Consider the following 19,217-nt stretch of genomic DNA (forward strand, 5'->3'; position numbering starts at 1 on the left):
ATTTCTATGCTAGGAAGCATATGGAAGCAGCATAAAATCAGAGTAAAGTTTGGATTAATCCAATTATTGCAGATCTCAACCCTATTTCTATCTCATTTAAACAGATTAAGACTTACATTTAAGTACACAATATCAAGTATATAAGCTGGCCAATAGCACTGTATGTATAGATACAGACATACGCACAGTTGCAAACTTCCTTTGGAGCCAGTATCCAAAGGAATACGTGGCCCGTTTTTCTCTTACCCTTTCTGTTGCTTTTACTAAAGTGCAAGGACACAAAAAATGAATTTTGTTCAAAAATTTTAACTCAAAATTCTAGCTTGAAATCAACATATCTATTTTTAGTTCAAATTTTGGTAGTACTTGCTCTGTAGCAGTTCAAATTTGGACAGTCCAAGCTGTGACAGCTGGAATACAACCCCAGTTAAATCAATGGATAAACATTTTTTCACTGTGAAAAAAAGATTTTCTTGCTATTCTATAAGCATATCTATTTGCAAAAGGAAAGTTTAAAACATCATCAATGGATTACATTGTTTGAAAAGACGACAGGAGAAAAGTATTTAAAAAGCCATTCACAAAGTAGTATTTGATTCCTTTGAACATGGTAAGTTCTAAAAGATTATCAAGTTTAGCGAGTTTCTTGTTTAGAGAGTCCATCTATAGAAGAGACCTGGAGGAAACTAAAATTCATCAAAATGATAAACTTCTTAATTCTGATAAAATCACAATGTTTAAATTTGCAATACTACTTTTACATGGGAATATTCTTGCTTCAACACCCACTTGATCCAAAAGACAAAGTATAAAGCGAGAAAAAGAATATATTCCTTATAAGTACCCCTCTACAGCAAAGGGACCTCTTGTTTCCTTCAGATCAGCGAGCAGGTCACTGAATTCATTCATGAGGACAGTGGAAGGCATAAAAAAGGCTGAAGCTCCAGGAGGAGGGTCGGTTGTAAACTGCAGCACTCTGCTCTTCCAAAGGCCATTGAAAGATACGTAATAAGAAAGGCAAAGTTAAAGTTGGAGGCACTTCATTTCTGCATTTGCTGATAATACATACACATTAAATTACCATTTCCTATACATTTCTTCTATAATCTTTTTCCTGAAATACATGGGAAGAACTATAATGTATTTTCATACTTAGACTGAATGCATACTATATACCACCAGTTCAAGAAGATAGATCTGCAAGATAAAGCACGAACTTTGTACAAAGTGCTGAATTCCATGACATTTTAACGAAGTATACTTTTAGGATACTATAAAGGTTCCAAAAATATCTCCTGCAAGTTTTTTCTGAGAAATCGTATATTGCTAAAGCTACCTGTCATATATACCTTTTTGCTAAGTCAGAAACAGGTTAGCACACAAACCTGAAGTTAGCCTTTGGATCAGGTACACTAACCATTAAAATCTTCACCAACCGTTAATCACAGATAATCCAAAAATATGTATGCTAGACCTTCAGAAGTCCCTAACAAATGTTCACATATTCTACAATTTACAGCAGTTGTAATGCACATTCCACCTTCTCTCCCAACTCCATGTTAGGGCACATCATTGATCTTAGTGTCTCCTTTCTCGAATGCAACATGCAACTGTTATTTCAAATGGCTGTCTTGTCTTATTTGCCTTTTGAATAGATGCGAAAGACAGCAGGCTCCTCATAAGAAAACATTCTAGATTAAAAATGCAGTTACCGACAGTGACATATATGTTTAATTTGTTCCATTCCATGGGCGATATCTTCTGCTGCTTAACTGTAGTCTCATTTGAGCTAAAGAAATGCGGTAAGCTATCTGAAGTCAGATGACAGAAAAAAGTCATTATAGCAAAAGAAGATAGCATTGCTGCTGCATGGGACAGATCAAAGAGAATTTAGGTATGTTGCACCGTTGGCTGTATTTTCTGTGAACTCCTGAGTAGACAAGGAAACAAATACTCCAGTCATATAAGGTTCAATAGCAGTATTTCTAAAATTTTTTTCATAAATATACCACTGAAAGTCAGTTTAAATGTGCTTTCACTATATCTGAAGTTCTGCTCATTTCCTGGATCACTTATAATCAAGACTAGTTAAAATGCCAGAACCATTTTACTGTTTAACACAATAATTCTTGCAGCATTCTTAATACACATATGAGCCAAAATGCAGAGAACATGTTCTCCCAGAGATGGGAGAAAATTTATACAGCTTTCTGTGCTACCGTTTGCTGCCAACCACAGTGACAAAGAGTACTAATATTCTTTCCCAAACTGTGGATATAATGTTGTATGTGAGAACATAGATCCAGTATTTTATACAGTTATTAACTCTGATTTTTTAAGTTCAGTATTATAATGAAATAAGGACTGTTTCTAACAATAACTGAAATGCAAGACATTACTGATGGTGTAGGTATTCAAATTGGGGAAAAGGCCTATTGTCAAACCAGTTTGGAATATACTAAAATATCTTAAAACAGGAATCGTACCTTTCAATGCCATTTTGCCAAATTCCTTAAAGAAATATAACTGAAAGAAAATATCATTAGACCCTCCCACCAAACTTTGAAAGGCAGATAATTCAAAGAATCCCCCCAAGAAAGGTCTACCTTTACCTTGGGTACTACTTACGAGAATAACACTTTACACTCTGATTTGGTTATATGTAAGTAGGGAAATAGATACATACACACACACACACAAAATATATATACACAGGCATTTTAAATGTTTTTTCCTATACAACAGCTGTAGTTACTTGTTTTCATTTCAAACACTATTAAGAAAACACAGTTTTTTTTTTTTTTTTTTTTTTACTATGGAACAAAGTCCTAGGTTTTCATGCAATTCCTTCTGAAGGGCTGTATTATCATCAATATTTATAGTAAAACATGCTGGAATTTTGCTTATCAAATTAAGTTGCATGGCTCTAAAAAAATGAGTTTTCAGCTGAATGCTCTAAAATTCCAACTGCGTATGGACCACATTATTTATTATTTCAACAACTTAAGCACACAGATAGGTTTAAAATGTACAAGAGCATGCTTACTTTCACCATAGAGTAAGAACTGCATCTTTATTATTCACTAGGGAGCTTAAATCATGTTTTTTGCAACATATTGCCATTTCATGAAACTAATCAGTTTCACGTTCAACTAGAAACTAAGACTAGGATGGGTCAAGAGAGCACTGACACTTTCAGAAAAAAGTATTTCAGATAAGGTCAGCTGCGTTTAGAGACAAACTCTGTGCGTGCCTGAGCCAAAGAGAGCAACTCGACTTGCCCTAGTTCTGAATGGGGGAAATACACACAGCCCACCCCATCCATAAGGGACAGAGACATCTCACACAACGCTGAAAATTTATTTTCTTTAGTTTTAAGTTTTTATAACCTCAACTCTGTTTATCCCATGTAAGGCCATTTCAGTGATAAGAACTCCTCTAATTTGTGTAGTACATAAGATTCTTTGCAACTAAAATGAGGGGCACCTGAAGTACAAAAATATTGAGCATATTTAACCTACCCTGGAAACTTAAAACATTGTTTAAAAAAAAAAAAAAACACAAAACTACTTTTCAGCTTTTCACCTCTGTATTTTGCAAATCTTCTCTGCTATCTCAAGGTGGACAATAAATGGAGAGAAAAAGCAATAGTCCAAGTAGTTGAAGCAAAGAAAGAGGCAAATCAGTAGGAGAAACAACGGAAAGGCAAATCAAACTACTGAACAGATACTGAACAGGTATTTAAGAAATGCATCCCACTGTTCCTCAGCCTAACTGGGTATCTGAATTGCAGTCCAACCTATTTAACAATCTGTATTTTACACTCGCAGTATAAAAGCATATCTTTTCTACTGTACATAGTTCCTTGCCCCAAAGAGTTCACAATCTCAGTTTGTAACAAAACATACGTAGCTGGATCATGATCAAACAAATGGAGAAGATGGGGAAAAATTTTTGTAACGGATTAAAGTTGGGTTACATTACCAAATGTGGTAACTTCTGAACATCGCTGGCAGTTACGTTAAGACATAAGCAATTTTTCAGTTAAAAGCTCTGCTGACCGTGAAAAGACTGGTTTAAAATCTAGTGAATGAGCATTAAAAATAAAGCACAAAAATTCTTAAAAATAGATGTGCTGGCAAGACACAAAAATATTCAAATTGCTAAAGTTCTTCATTTTAGACACTATGTACGTAACTTGTCATTCTACAGCAAAGATAAGGATGTAAGAGAAACCCGTATGTGCATGTCAAGTTTGGATGTAAAAGGTTTTTACATTTAAGATTTAAATGTTAAATTCTGATTTAAGAATCCTGCTGCTATAAACACAGGCTTAATACGTAAATATTAATATGAAAATAGTTCTACTTAAAACCATTTTAAAGTTAAAATAAGCTACATGGACATGATACAGTTGGTCTGAAAACAGCATTTTCTGACTGTAGGAAGTGATCCACTTTCCGTGTTCAACTTTTTTTAAGCATTGCTCTTTCTACTCAAGAGTTATAACAGAAGTGACCAGGCCCTTAACTTTAAGTCTTTTTTTAAGTTTTTTTTTTGGCACACTTCCTTGTTTATATCCGATCTTACTGAAATCAAAGCCTTGCACTTAATCTACTAATTGACAAGACACAGCTGAAGTGTAATTTCTATGTAACATTTGTACCTATTTAGCCATCATTTCTTAATCTATTGACACGCAAATAGAAAATATCTTCTCTTCACGCAGCTATGACATTCATGTCTTCCATACCAAGGAATCTTGCTTTGGATATATACATTAGCAAACTGCAACACTTCCATGACATTAAAAAAAAAAAAATTGGAATAGCTATAGTAAGAAAACAAAAAACCAAAACCCTCCCCCCCAACCCAATCATAATTACCTGGTCTGTATACAATAACCAAAAAAGGAAATACTTCCTTTTCCCATAACAAATGGCATATTCTTCAGAAGAAATCTGAGTTGAGCTATCCCTTCACAGAGTAAAAGCAGATGGTAAGAGAATTTAATTTAAGCATAAAAATGAGACAGTGAGGATGAGGACTGCTAACAGGCGATCCATTTAGCTTGAATTTTGAATAGCGCTCTCAAGGAAATCTACCAGAAATGTAGATTAAGGAACTATACTTTTTTTGACCCAAGTCAATCCTAGCATTTACTTTTTATAAATTATAACCATATTTATTAATTTAGTTTACTTATAGGAGTATACAAAAGGAGTAGAGCCACAGATTACCAAGAGAATTTGACCGCATTTCTGACCAATAGCTGAAAAAACGAGCCAAAAAAAACGGATTATGATTGACTGCTTGTTGTACATGCCATAAAGCTACAAAAAAAAAAAAAAATCCCTGCAGACCTGTAATAAATGCCTCCCTGCTTCTGAATAAGTTTCAATTCCCAGGTAAAGATGAATCAACAAAATTAAAATATTGTGCTGTTTTATTGGTGTAAAAATCACACAATTGCTAGTTCTGATTCTGCAGAGATACATCCATGCAGTTAAACATCTATGATCCCACAGCCAGAAGAAGCCATTAAATAGAATATCTGCTGTTAGTCAGCAATTAATGCAAATTTACATATGAGATCAAAAGGTGTGTATCATACAATATACAACAAATCCTAATACAGTACATCAACCTGAATAGCAGGATACACTCAGGGAACTGTTAATAGTGAAGTCTGTCTATATGCCAGAGAAATAAGGCCTGAAAACAAGATGACAGAAGGTACCCCAGAATTCCTAAGAAGCAAACTGTTCATTATTTATTTATTTTTGCCGGGAATTAGAAGTTCATAGAGGTATTGACACATTACTTGACAATACAATTAGTTATAGTGGAGACTGGTGGACGTGATCTGTTATTAAAAGGTAATGTGTGAAACATGCAGTTATAGGTGGTGCTCAAGAAATGTGCAATCAATATGTTTGGAATTTATACCCAACTCTTTTCACAAAAGGGATGACTGGAAAAGGTTTGTTTGATAGACTATCAATTGTACCATAACTTCTCATATGCATGCGACTGAATCAGGATCATGAGTGGATAAAATGTGAACACCTGGCAATCTGTGGTCACATACTCTACAATGTATGTAACAAGAACACAAAATCAAATCTGGCTGAAACGGTTAACAGCTGAACAGCAGAACTCTGTCAGCCTGAGTAAGTTGGTCTATTGCAAAGAGGCAGGCTTTCTGAAACTGTGAACAGTTTTCAAATTGTGAAAGGCCGCCTGGGAGACAATTCTGGCTGAGGACAGCCAATTTGTTTTTCTCCTTTCTTGCACAAAAAAATAAATGCCATAGTGAAAGAAGAGTGATTAAGGTCAACTGACTAGCAATCCTCTTCTGTAAAGATGTTTCAATGGGGGGGGGGGGAAAAGCTCACTAAGAGATTCCAGTTGGAAATTTTGGCGATGAACTCTGCAAACTCAAGTCCAACAAAGATCACTGATGCCCACAGAAAATGATGTGAGAGGCAGTGTCACATTCAAGGAAAAGTTTTTTTTTCCTGTACTGAAATTAAAATACTTAAATACAAAAGTGGACAAATTGACAAAACAGAATCACAACATTTAATGTAGAATAGAGTGCACTGAGCTAAACGCATGGATCTTTAAATAGGCTTTGAAACCAATACCCCTTTCAAAATTAGTAAATTCACAGTTAACGGCAGTAGGCTTAAAGGTGAGAGAAGGGTCGAAGTTGTTCCAGTTGGACTTCCAGGGAGATTCTCTCTTCAAGAACATCCTACAAAAGAAAGATTTTCTACTCACTGTCCACAGAGAAAAAATATTAAAAATTTCCTCATGTGATGAAAACTGGTAGATGTCAGCTTCAGTTTTGAGAACTCCAAGTCCTTTCTAAAATCTGGAGAATTTTTCCCATAATCTGAACAGAAGATTGGCTACTGAGTATTTACAAATGAAAATCAGTACTTTGCCCAAAATTCAAGTCATCTAGTATTTCTTCATTCCTTTCAAATTACCCACAACTACACATTTGTAACCAGCTGCAAATATTTACTAGCTGTAATATTTTCAAATGAAGTCTGATGAGTTAAGAGGGCTCCTCCTGTTAGCTAAAAGATTAGCAACTGCCAATTTTTTCCCCTACTTTTTCCTCTCATATGAATTTTATGCACCTTTATGCTTTTAACAACTACTAACAAGTGAAATTCAGGTAACGACAGTTTTTAAAATGGCCTATCGTCAGGCTAGATAGCACACTGGTTCACTTTTAAATTTATTAACTTGACCATTAAAATTAAAGACATTATAAAATAAGTCAGATTGTAGGTGCCGTCAAACAAATCCAAAAGCACAGTAGCTTATCCCAGTTAAACTGATAACTGTTGTTCTGTTTGCTGAGCTGTGAGTTTGGCATTCTACATCATTTTATTATGTATATTTGTTAAAAAATATTTATAGTTTTATTACTACTTTTTAAGCCACCTTGACTGCTCTTCTCAACACCCTGCTTCTAGAATATTTGATGACCACAACAGCTACCTGGGTTAATACTACTAGTTTAGAATTTCAACTTTTTTTTGCTCATTTTTAATGTAGCTGAGAGCAAATCAAAACATCGAAAAGCATATTTTATAGCAGTAAATGTATCCTTCGTAATGTAACTGTTTCTCAAAGGTTGTCACAATTAGGTATCTTTTATGTTCTATAAAAACTAAATATTTTAAATTGATACCCTCTGCTGCGTATCAATTGCATGCACAGATACCAGCTACCATGCATCACTAACACCTTGCCCTCTCCAGATCTTGTTTTAAAACAGACAAAGATTATGGTATTACCTTTAATTGCTGCTGTAGCTCGCTATTCAATCTGGCCAAAACAGTGTTCGTTTCCTTGTTACGTCTAATCGATGCTTGAATTGCCTTCTTGTCCTTCCCCACTGATCTGGGAACATATTACAGGTATTCATTTTGTTGCTTAACTAAATTATCTCATTTACAGTCCCTCTTTTTCAAATGAGCAGAATCCCCTTTCAAAATTTAACTTATTACACTATTTTAGATTCATTATTCCTTCTTTTGCCTGACAGGATGAACACTGTTTGCACAAAAGCCATATAGAGTTCATTTCAATGAAATAGTGAAAAACATGTTTTTTAAACTGTCATAATAAACCTCCTGAAGTCCCAACGTACAATATCACATTCATTTATCTCTGAATGACTAACGTAATAGTCTACTCTCATGCTAGGACACAAATACTGCAGGCTTAAATTTTGGACTGTTAATAATGACCATTATCTAAAATTAAATACTACATCCTAATACTTTCATCACTTCTTTCCAACATGCTTGCAGAAGTTAAGAGTCCACACTCCAAAAATCAAGCTCGTTACAAGGTCTTTCAACAGTAGGGACTTCAGGACGATTTCATTCAAAACAAAAACACTTTAAACCATTAAGTGACTAATTCAAACATACTGAAATTGCTCGCAACTCTTCCCTAGAACAGAAAGTGTGTCTGCTGCCAAAATATAATTTCCAATAACAGATGTATTTATACACTTCTTGGGTTACCTAGGAATAGATGGCTGTGAAGCAAGAACAGCAGCTATGACACCTGTTTTCTGTGTATGCTCCTCAGCTTCAGGTCTTAGCTCATCTTCTGACTTTAATCTTCTGCGAATAGGCTTTGGTGGTGGAGCAAGTGGGGTAGTACCTTTACCCTGAGAGGGAAAACACAGCCTATTAATTCTCACAGACATAGCGCATTTCTACTTAGATCATATCCTCGTAATTTGTGTCACATACTCTTAGAACCAGTTACTTGGCCAACTGTGAATTTATAACCCCATCGGATATTTTTTGATAGATGCCTAGCTGCATCCTCACACTGTCTGGAACTAAGTACTTACTCCTCCCCTAGTGAAACGGCAGTAAGTTGCTACACGCTACCATGCTTGATGTGCAAGAAAAAACCCAGCGGTACAACTGACATAACTGCAAATACACAATAACATCCTGATTATGTTTCTTCCCTCCTCCGGTATCTACATGCCCATACCATAAAGTTACTGTTACCAAGTTTTGCACTGAAACAGTTTTGAACTGCTTCTAAAAACTTGAATACTTAGAAGTATCATAAGGCTCTGTTGTTCATCCTGAAAATAAAACGAACTGTGAATATGTTACGATGTAAAAATTCACCACATGTAGGCCTATTTTGAGACGTCTGAGTAAGAAAACTGGATTCAAATGGAAGTGTATGAAGCTGGTGTATTAGTCAAAACAACCATATATTTTCATATATATTGGACAACTGCACTCTGTTTCCAAGTGTAATTGGCATACCGCACTAGTGGGGACATTAGCAGGTGCTTTGTCCTCAACTCTTCCATCTGCTTTGGCAACTCTAAGAGAACTTGCAGAATCAGAGGGCTTTTCAACCTAAAAGGATTCAAAATTATATTTAGAAAACTATAGCTTAACAAACACTTAGATTCAGCAAATAAAATTATGTTGTGTTTCTGATGTCAGAATAGAGTTAACATTCTAAATCCTAGTTCAATTCTTCTTTAGAAGCATATGCTGGAATATAACAACATCATCTGCTTTAGAGCAAAACCCAACCAAAACCATCTTGGTCACAAACACTGCTCTGATCTGGGAGCAGGTTATAGAAAAGGCACAAAAGAAAATGCTGCACTTCCAGAATCAATAGCCTAACCTGCCTTTTGTAACAGAAATTAAGATCCTGATATAGAATCTAAATTCTCTATGAAAAGCCTGCTAAACAGTTACTTGAAAGTGCTCTACTCTCAAACACTGTAGTCTGGATGTTTAGAACACTGGAAGACCTCTTGAACAAAGTCCGATTCCCACTGTTACAAGGCACGTACAAGAGAGGCTGTGAACTGATGATAAGACACTACAGCTGTTTCTGCAATAACTTTATCACCACCATCTAGCTATTTGTTACTGCCAAAGCTCAGTTCCTCCAGTGGAACAGATAACGTGACTGTTCCCCATATACCTCAGTGCAAAATAATCAGTAGGTTTAGCTTAAGCAGCTTTCAGCAGCAGCTTAAACTGACATAGCTGATTTTGTCATAAAGAGTGCTCAAGCCGTCTATCTCGCTGATTTTCCTAGCTGAGAGAAGCAATAATATCCTGCTGACAGGCAGGAGAATTTTGAAGCATCATGGATACTTTTGTAACTGAGGATGCTGAAATGCCCTAAAGTAAATTCTTTGCAGTCTGTATGGAGGGTGCAAATTATGAGAAGGAAAACGAATAATTCACGTAGTTGCAGTAGGGCAGTAACAAATGGGAACGAAACTTCAGGTTTCCAAATTCCGAGTCCTGTGTCATATAGTAGGAAGCTAGGCTTTGTAAGTATCTAAAAAAAAATCTATTACAGGAGGATTTTGAAGCTATATTCACTTCAGCTGTTTGTTCAATGGCTTTGAACTAAACCAAATAACTGGATTTTATCAGCTGTTTAAGATACTTGACATCATCTCATTTAGAAGGACACACTACTTTAGAACTCATCTGCAAGTCATCTGGAAGACTGGCAGAAACAACCAGAAGAGAAATCTCTCCTTCAGAGTTTTAAATGCACCAATACAAATATATTTGTTCACATACACATGCTAATAAATACAAAATATTTTGAATTAAGATCAACAACTGAGAGCAAAAAAAATTCTGCTGCCTAGCCTAGGTGTCTTTACTAAAGAAGCACAGCAATATGTAATAGAATTGTTTTCTAGAAATAGATTAGACCACTAAAAAGGAACCACTAGTTCAAACAGCTTATGTGGGTTTTAACAATGAAAGTCTCGTGGATGGCATTAAGTAATTGACAATATCTTCATTTCTGCTCACCTGCAAGACTTCTGAGTGCGTTTCAATTTCATCTTCTTCCTCTTTGTTTACACCTGATGCAGCAAACGCTTCAAACTGACTGAAGTCTGCAAAATTTGGCTGTTCTGGTATTTGTTGAGGTGAGGTACTGGTATGAGCTATTAGGCCTTCAGCATCTACTGAGCGATGCACATGAGGACCTGGACCCTACAACAGAACAATGAAAATAGTTAGCAATAAAGTGCTTGATGTAGTGAATTTGAGATAAAGAAACTTCCTGAGCAGCGGTTTGTGACAGAAAACTAGTAATGAAAATTGCCTTTTTAGCCTCACAATTTATGTCCTGTTACTAGAATAGAGCACATCTCATCTAAAAAAAAAAAAAAAAAAAGACAAACCACTCTCTGCAGTTATAAAAGCAGAGAAATATTTAAGAGAAAAGGAGGTTCAGTAAGATGAGCTATTATGTCAGTGGATGAGACCGAAGATGGATATATATAGTAGGACTACCTAGAATCATCAGAGGGCAGGTACATTTCTGCTGTAGCAGAGCCCAGCTTGGCTATACGAGGCTTGAAACAGATTTTTAGCCGTTTCATAGAGAAACGTGCTTACGTAATCATTCTGTGTGGCGGGCACTACGTGTCTGTCAGTGCACCCTCCTTCCCCACAGATGATTTCTGAATCCATTGGCTGACTTTATTAAATTTCATAAAAACAGAAAGCCAAGTAGAGAACAGATATTACAAGTGCTCCAAATGAGGGACCTGCTGTACCATGACCTCAAACATTATTACATATCAGAGAAAACACACAGGAGACCACTGAGAAGTATTTACACTACAGAAACAGCTTCAAGCAAAAAAGAAGTCCATGAGAATCAGGCTTTATTTCTGGTGTTTATCAAACTATTAGTCTTCTACATATGACACAGAAAATTAAGTACTGGATGACTCAGGTTTTAGCTGCTGTTGAAAAACAACTGAAAAGCAACTCTATCTGTCCCATGTCAGATCTGGACAGCAGTTGAAGGATTCAGCTGGTTGAGACAAGGTAAAACTACTTTGCAGGATATGTTTTCTACCAGGTCAGCTAATTGAACTGATTCAGGTTACTACTGCAAGATCACTTAGTCTATAACATGGGAAGCAGCGGGATCACTCTTTTTGGGAGCAGACACCTTATGTGAAACTATACCCTGTACCAGACATATGGATGTAAAGAGAAGTACTCAAGTTTCACAGCACTTCAAAAGATCTCTCTCACAGTTGGTGTTACTAGCAATACAGGAACAGGGAAAGGAACGTGAAATTAAGTTTCCTCTCTTACAATACAGAGTGCCAGATTCCTCCTCAATCTCTAGCTTAAGGCCTTCTCCATGGTTCCACCAGAAGCAATTCCTTTTTCAGGAAAGGCTAACATACGGCAAAGCCCAGAACATAACCAACATTGACATTCAGCTGATTTCCAAAAATATCAGCCAGTGTTCCACATTTTAGAGAGAAGTTACAATTTTGAGCAAGATAAAAATATTACTGTCTCATGCACCAAGTTAGAGTATGATTCTTCAAAAGTCACTTCATCACCTGTGAAGGCTGTGGTCTTGGAGGCACTGCAGGGGGATGGGCAACAACTCCCGCCTGTTGCTGTCCTGTAAGAGAGGCATCACATTTGGCTAAGATTGTTACTCTGTTTATTAGAGCACTATCTGATCTTCCAACTCGTCAACATGAAAAATCCTGCCAATGACACCTACATATAAACCTGCCATATTTAGAATTGTAATATCCTTTCAAATTTACAAATAGACAAAATAAGGAATGAGGAATCAGAATATGGGTATTGTCCTTCACTCCGGTTTGAAATATAAACATGGGCATACTTTTCTGATCTTAGTCTTTTTCTTTTAACTCCATTATACATTGTTAACATTTCCTTGCACTTTGTGATCCTGAGCTGAGAAGTACCATTCAGAATTGCAATAAAAACCTTAACAAAGAGCATCAAAAGTGACCTTTAATCACTTCCTCTTAAGCGAAATATTTAATATCTATCTTCTTAATAGGTCAGATACCAAAAGAGCTCCTCTTGGAGGTAACTGACAGGTGCAATACATGACATGTTGATGCACTATCAAAATTATATTTCCCAACTCCGCCTCCCATTCTCATCCACAGGACTACAATGCCAGCACTCAGCACTTACTTTTAAAATACCTATTTAATCAAAGTGGCATACAAATTTTTATATAAATGGTAGGAGTGACAACTTGACATTTTCAGCTTTTTCATTCAGAAGCAATGTTTTAAAAATACATTCTAAATCTTTCCTCACCAGAAAAAAAAGAAACTGTCTGCTTCAAGAGATAGATGTTCTGAAAAATAAAGTACACAAGGAACACCATATACCTACCTGGCGTAACTGAAAAGGATCTGTTCATATCTAAAGACGATGATCGAGAATGAGATTGATGAGGCCTGGGAGGAGGTGGAGGTGGCGCAGTATTGTCTGGAGATGTTCCTGAATGTGATCTGCAAAATATATAAGCCTCTGTACTGATTTTAGGCAGCTGCAACAATGGAATTAAAATTCAAAATTCCTTCAAAGTATTCAATCAAAAATAAGTTTGATAGGCAGAAAGAGCCTGATGATTGCTTTTGATTTTAAAGAGAGAAAAATCACTTTTAAATTTCTGATATTCTCTGATTTCACAGTTGTTTTTAATATTTCTATTTGCTTTAATGTCCATTCTCGGAATTATTCTTATCTTGCTTCTAGTAATTTATCTTGGGAAAACCTATAGCTTCTAACAGACATCCCAAACAATGACAGTTCAGGAACGCAGAATCCTGGATATGGTAATTCTACCCAGATGGCAGTCACTACGATTTGCAAAATATGTAAGATGTAGTCAACATCCTGATTAGCTTTTAAACTGGTAAATTCAATGTCATTGAAAGAGATTATTACGTTCCTGTTGTATCTGCCTCCAGGTCTATCAAACCAAAGTAAGGAGTATTTCAGCGTATGAGGTATATATATGTGCGCGCGCATGTGCGTGCATGGGCATTCTAATACTCTAATATATTCTATATTCTAATTCTATTCTCACGCTCTACATATTCCAGTACCCCGCCTGAAATTTTCCAAATCTGTGTACTTGGTAGGATCTTCAGAAATTTTGACTCATTTTTAGGTAAGATCACCATCTAGTGGACATCTCCTGTAAGTTCATCAAGCACAGATTCAGAAAGCATGACAGAAGGATGAAATACTGCACTACAAAAGTGCAATTTAAGTGGGATTTACTGCCTACTATATTTTTATACAGCTTTCGTTTAAAAAGCAGCTTGCAGAAACTTCCTAGAGCAGTCAAATTGTGAGTGAAACACTGACCTCTGACATTAATACAGCTACACTTTTATTCAACTCACACAAAAGTGAGTCTTCTCTACATGATTGACTAACATTATTCTATAAATGTCACAAGATTAAACTAGGAGAGTTAAGAGGTACCCAAAGTTTCACATCAGAACCTGAAATTTCCAAATGTATAAATCCAGACAGAAAACTGAGTTATCCCAGTACAAGTGTCTGCTTTCTTAATACGCTCTCCTGGAGGATGCTTCTGTAACACTGCACAACCCCTCCAGTTAAAGAACTGCAGATCTAATTACAATGACTTCTATGGTTGTCATCTGCTGAGCTAATAGTTTCTTAAAAGGCACAACTAGGATAAAAAGGAAAAAGTGGTTTAAGAACACTCCCGAAGTATCATTATCTGACAATGCTCTGTCAGTTTCAGCTTCTTTAAAATATAAATAATACTCTGAACTTATGGTAGGGTTAAGGAGAATGCCATGCTTACAACTAAAGTTGCAACTGGTAAAAGAGATATCAGTGGAAGATAGTAAAGGAGAAAGTAGGAGAAAAGTTTCCTGGCTAGACACCGCCAGATTTCCAAGATCTGGACAGAAGCTACCTGTGCCAGAAATGTGCAACTCATCAGAAGGAGCTGCTGATCTACGCAAGCCAGCAAGGGAACCCAACCCAAAAATCAGAGATGAAAAGAATATGTGCTACAAGGAAAACAAACAAGAAATCATTATCTTGATAAGGCAAAAGCATACATAGAAGCAGGACAGAGAATTAGATTTGCCACTAAGTAACAATGGAGGAAAGTTTTCAAGATGCCGTACTGAAAGGTCTGTCTATGATATTGAGGTCGCCCTGATTATTTTTGTTTTGAAACTTACCTTTTAAACTGATTGTAAGATGGTTAATGGCATAGCTGGTTTTTAATCCTATTCAGGCACAGATTTAATGGGGACAATTAGCACCAGCTGGTACAGCACATTCTCTTAGGTCATAAGATGCGTTTTTGGTTATGTGCTTGCATAGCTTCCCTCCAATTCCTTAATTTATACTGGGCCTATGACCGGCCCTTCATTTTACACAAGCTCACTATTAACAGAGACTGATTTACTGTCGTGATATTTCTAATTCATTTTTAAATCTTTTATGCTACACAGAATTAGCAGGTCCTTCTCCTTAGTGCCTAATATACTATTTAAAAAAAAGAAGAAATCAGTTGCAAGCAACATTATGATCACCTGTGACTATACTCCCCTGTGTTTAAGTAAAAAGTTTTTATCACAATTTCTGACCGGAGAGTTTAATTTGATTGGCCAAGCCCAAACAACTCTTTAGACTACATTATTTTTGGAATTCTCACTTTACACATTAACAGCAACAGCACACGTTTCTAATACATTTGCAAATAGATGGCCTTCAGACTTCTGATTGTTAAAGCAATAGTCTCTTTGGCCATCACTTTAAAAGCTAGTTGCCAAATAACCACAAATTCAGAATAGGGAGACTAGGCTTAAACACCTTTAGTTTATTTATTCATTCAGTTGCTATTCTACTGACCGTTGTCGCGTTACAGTGCTTCCAACTTGTTCTGGATCTGAAGTATAGGAGTCTGAACTGCTGTAACCATCTGCTGGTAGAAGAAAAATACAACATTTTGTATTCATTTTTGCATCACGGTTATACTCTAACAGATACAGTTAATATATAATTTCAAATTACCAAAAACAATTCAATGTCCTTATAAGGTATCATCTGGGCAGGATTCAAAATTCTTGAGTTTACATAGCTGAAGACAAGCCAAAATCAGCCCCCAATACTATGAGTTGCTAGTTACTAATGGAACGGTCTGAAGAATAAACAATAATATTATATTTAAAATATGAAAGGTAAGTTTTCCAAGTTTAATTTGTAACTTCTAAACACTTAAAAAAGTGTTTTTTAATTAACGTTCTACCACTTCAACGCTCTAGCCAACACGAGCAAGGAAAATACAAAACAAAAGAGCCCCAAGGAGTAGGACATGCTTGATTTTAGAAGCTCTGAAGAACTCTGTCATTAACCTTAAAAGTCAAAGGAATAGGTATGCACGGTACACAGACGACCTCTATGCTACTACTGTAACTTCTTTATCATCGAGGCTAGTAGTCAGGAGCTTCATGAAAAATCACAACATTTACGTGGAATTTATATTGACATAAAAATGGTTCTCAGAGAATAACTGATCACATTGGATGATTTCAGAGCACCTGGTGAGGCACAATACAAGGTGGAAAGTCACTGGAGAAGTGAGACTCATGATCAGATGACAGTAAGAGGAAAACTCTACTTAAGAGCACCAAATCATATAATTATCTCTTCTGAATTACACGAAGGATTACTTTAACCTCCTAGGACACTAAAGCTTTCCAAAGCATTAAAACACATGAACACCCAGAGATGAGAATCCTGAGGAAATGATTTTCCTTTATATTAAGACACATTCCTACCTTTTTTTTTTTTTTTTTCTTAAAGCTGAGCGTACCTTGACCTAGTGAAGTTTGCTTGAGACATTTACCATGCAGCGTCAGCCCAGGCATAGTTTATTTCACCTTAGTTTCAGATTAAAGTTACTCTGCAGGTATACGCGTGTGTCTATTCAGTGAGAAATACAGAGATCTAAAAAAAGGAAATCTTCACATAATCATTAAAAACCCAGAAATGGCTAGCCTGAGATGACATTCAAGGATGAAGCGAGAGAATTAGAAGTTGACTATGGAGTGAATGACATAATCTCTCTCAAAACATCTCTAAGTACTGGGTATATTTGTGGATTCATTCAGGATGAAATATAAGCTAGTCAAACAAGAATTTGTGCAATCAGTCACACTCTTAAGAGGCAAGAGTAAGCTCTTCTGGATCAAAAAGCCAGTTTAATATTATTTCAGCAGGAAACAATTAGGTTTCCATGATAATATATTGAGTACTTCTAAATAGATTTCAAAGATTTGGATGGTAAACAGTTTTAATCCTTATATAATGCTAGTCACTCAGCAAATATAATCTTCATACTACACCAGTATTGGCTAATTCAAACTTACAAGAGTTTGAACATCATCTTAAATCTAACTGAATCCTTCTGAGTATTTCTCCAGTAACACAAGCATGATAGTCAGGAAAAGTTCATATATGAAGTTTATATACCATATGTAAATGGTATATAAATAGAATTTGCAATATAATTTTCCCCTCAAGGATGGTTCTACTATTCCGTGTGAATTATACAAGTTAGTTGATATTCATATGAAGGGACATAACAATTTAGTTTATCTTTTCATTCCAACCGCAGTATTTGGCAATCTTGTGTACATCATTTAATCAGAGTTTAAATGAACATATTCACAAACTTGTTTTTCATGATATACTGAAGTAGCATGTTGCTCTAAAGTTAAAACAATCCGGGAAAATGGCAATTTCTTTCCTGCTTTTATTTTACTTGCATAACAGCTTTAGCAGAATGGGTGTCCAGTAATCAGAAGAATTACTAGTGAATAGTTCTTACTTTCTAAGGCTGTTTATTCACTCTTCTGTGTCCCATATTATTTAACTTGTACAGAAAGCCTATGCCTAAAGGCTTCTTTCTCATCTTATGCCATGTAAAAAATTCGTCCCTTTTTCCTGGATCAGCTTTGAGCTACAACTACAAACTCATCTCTCCCAGGCTGAATTACTGTTGATGCAAGGCACCGAAAAAGAGAAAATGCAAACTTCTCAATATCAGGCTCATGCTCATAAATCTCCATTCTCAGTTTCAAATACTGTTTTAATATCTTGACCCAATAAGAGTAGGCTATATGAAGTAAAATAACCTACATCTAAATTCTGAGCGATAAAACACTCGGAACAAAATATTCTGAGTCAGGAGTGTCCATGTATAAAACAACACTTCAAAAACTGAAATATATCCAAAAAACTTTTTCTAAGTTTTTTGTTTTTGTTTGTTTTTTTTTCTTTTAAAAGAAAGAATGAAAGGCACTCTATTCTTAAGTGCCTTCTGGCACAGATGAACCAAAACACACAACTAAAGCAAACACTGAAAAATGAGATCAGTCCAGTAACTCAAGGAAGTGCACTACAGACACTGTTGCTGATTACTATGGAAGCTGCTTTATGACTCAAAAGAACCTTAGGAAATTTAACTACCAAGACAGCAAGTCTGCAAAGAAAATCCTGTCACATTCTTTGCATCGTCTTTAAATATCACAGAAATTCACTTTCTAAAGTGAGTTTAGATTAAATGATTTCTTCAAGATTCACCCTAAAGGTGTTAACCATCTAAATTACTTTTAACACCTACAAGAGCCATTTTTTCAGAAAAAGGATGGGCTTCCCACAGCAACTACAGTCTGAGGTGCTACAGAGCGGCCTCGTTACACAGCAATGAAATCCGTTTTATTTCAACACGTTCTTCTGAGGGAAGAGTTGTTCTTGGTATAACTAGAATTACATGCCTTTTATTTTATCAGTTTTATCAACTTTAAGCTGTTGTGTTGGAGGACTAGCCTATGTTCAGATAAAGGAAGAGGAATATGGAAGGGCTCTTAGAACTTAGATCCTGCATATAGAAGTAATTACCCCACTACAAGAGCATGTTTGCTTATGCTTTCTTTTGCTTTTGACCTGTTAAGTTCAATGTCAGTGAGAGAGAATATTAAGTTTCGGTTGCATCTGCCTCTAGGTCTACCAAGCTTAAGTAAGGAGTGTCTCAGTGTATGAGGTAGATATTCCAATACACTGCCTGAAACTTCCCAAATCTGTATACCTGCAGGATCTTTCTTTTGTATCAGAGGACTTACTAGTAAGAACAGAGCTCTGCTGTGAAAGAAAAAGACAGAAAGGCTCAAGAAATTACCATGAAAGAAAATAGTGCCACTGAAACAGAGCTCACAAGCAAAGGAAAAATTGTTTCAAAAAGGCACCTTCTAAACTATGCTTGTATTACCAACCTACCAAAAT

The 19,217-nt window shown here is 35.9% G+C and overlaps 1 protein-coding gene across 14 annotated transcripts in view; it reads right to left on the reverse strand.

The window, feature by feature from the left end:
- Nucleotides 1–5,428: 5,428 nt before the first annotated feature.
- Nucleotides 5,429–19,217, reverse strand: part of REPS1 (RALBP1 associated Eps domain containing 1) — a 72,762-nt gene continuing 58,973 nt past the window's right edge. For 7 of the 14 annotated variants that reach the window (XM_068938491.1, XM_068938497.1, XM_068938492.1 and 4 more), the window contains 8 exons: nt 15,783–15,855; nt 13,263–13,381; nt 12,437–12,501; nt 10,872–11,057; nt 9,333–9,428; nt 8,559–8,707; nt 7,821–7,926; nt 5,429–6,760 (listed from right to left, as the gene is read on the reverse strand). In XM_068938491.1, coding sequence (XP_068794592.1) covers nt 6,692–6,760; nt 7,821–7,926; nt 8,559–8,707; nt 9,333–9,428; nt 10,872–11,057; nt 12,437–12,501; nt 13,263–13,381; nt 15,783–15,855 — 863 coding nt within the window. In that variant the 3' untranslated portion in view covers nt 5,429–6,691. The remainder of the gene's footprint in view (nt 6,761–7,820; nt 7,927–8,558; nt 8,708–9,332; nt 9,429–10,871; nt 11,058–12,436; nt 12,502–13,262; nt 13,382–15,782; nt 15,856–19,217) is intronic. The other 7 variants (XM_068938501.1, XM_068938499.1, XM_068938495.1 and 4 more) reach the window with 2 other exon arrangements.

The sequence above is a fragment of the Struthio camelus genome, chromosome 3 (genome assembly GCF_040807025.1).
Source record: "Struthio camelus isolate bStrCam1 chromosome 3, bStrCam1.hap1, whole genome shotgun sequence".
NCBI lineage: Eukaryota > Metazoa > Chordata > Aves > Struthioniformes > Struthionidae > Struthio > Struthio camelus.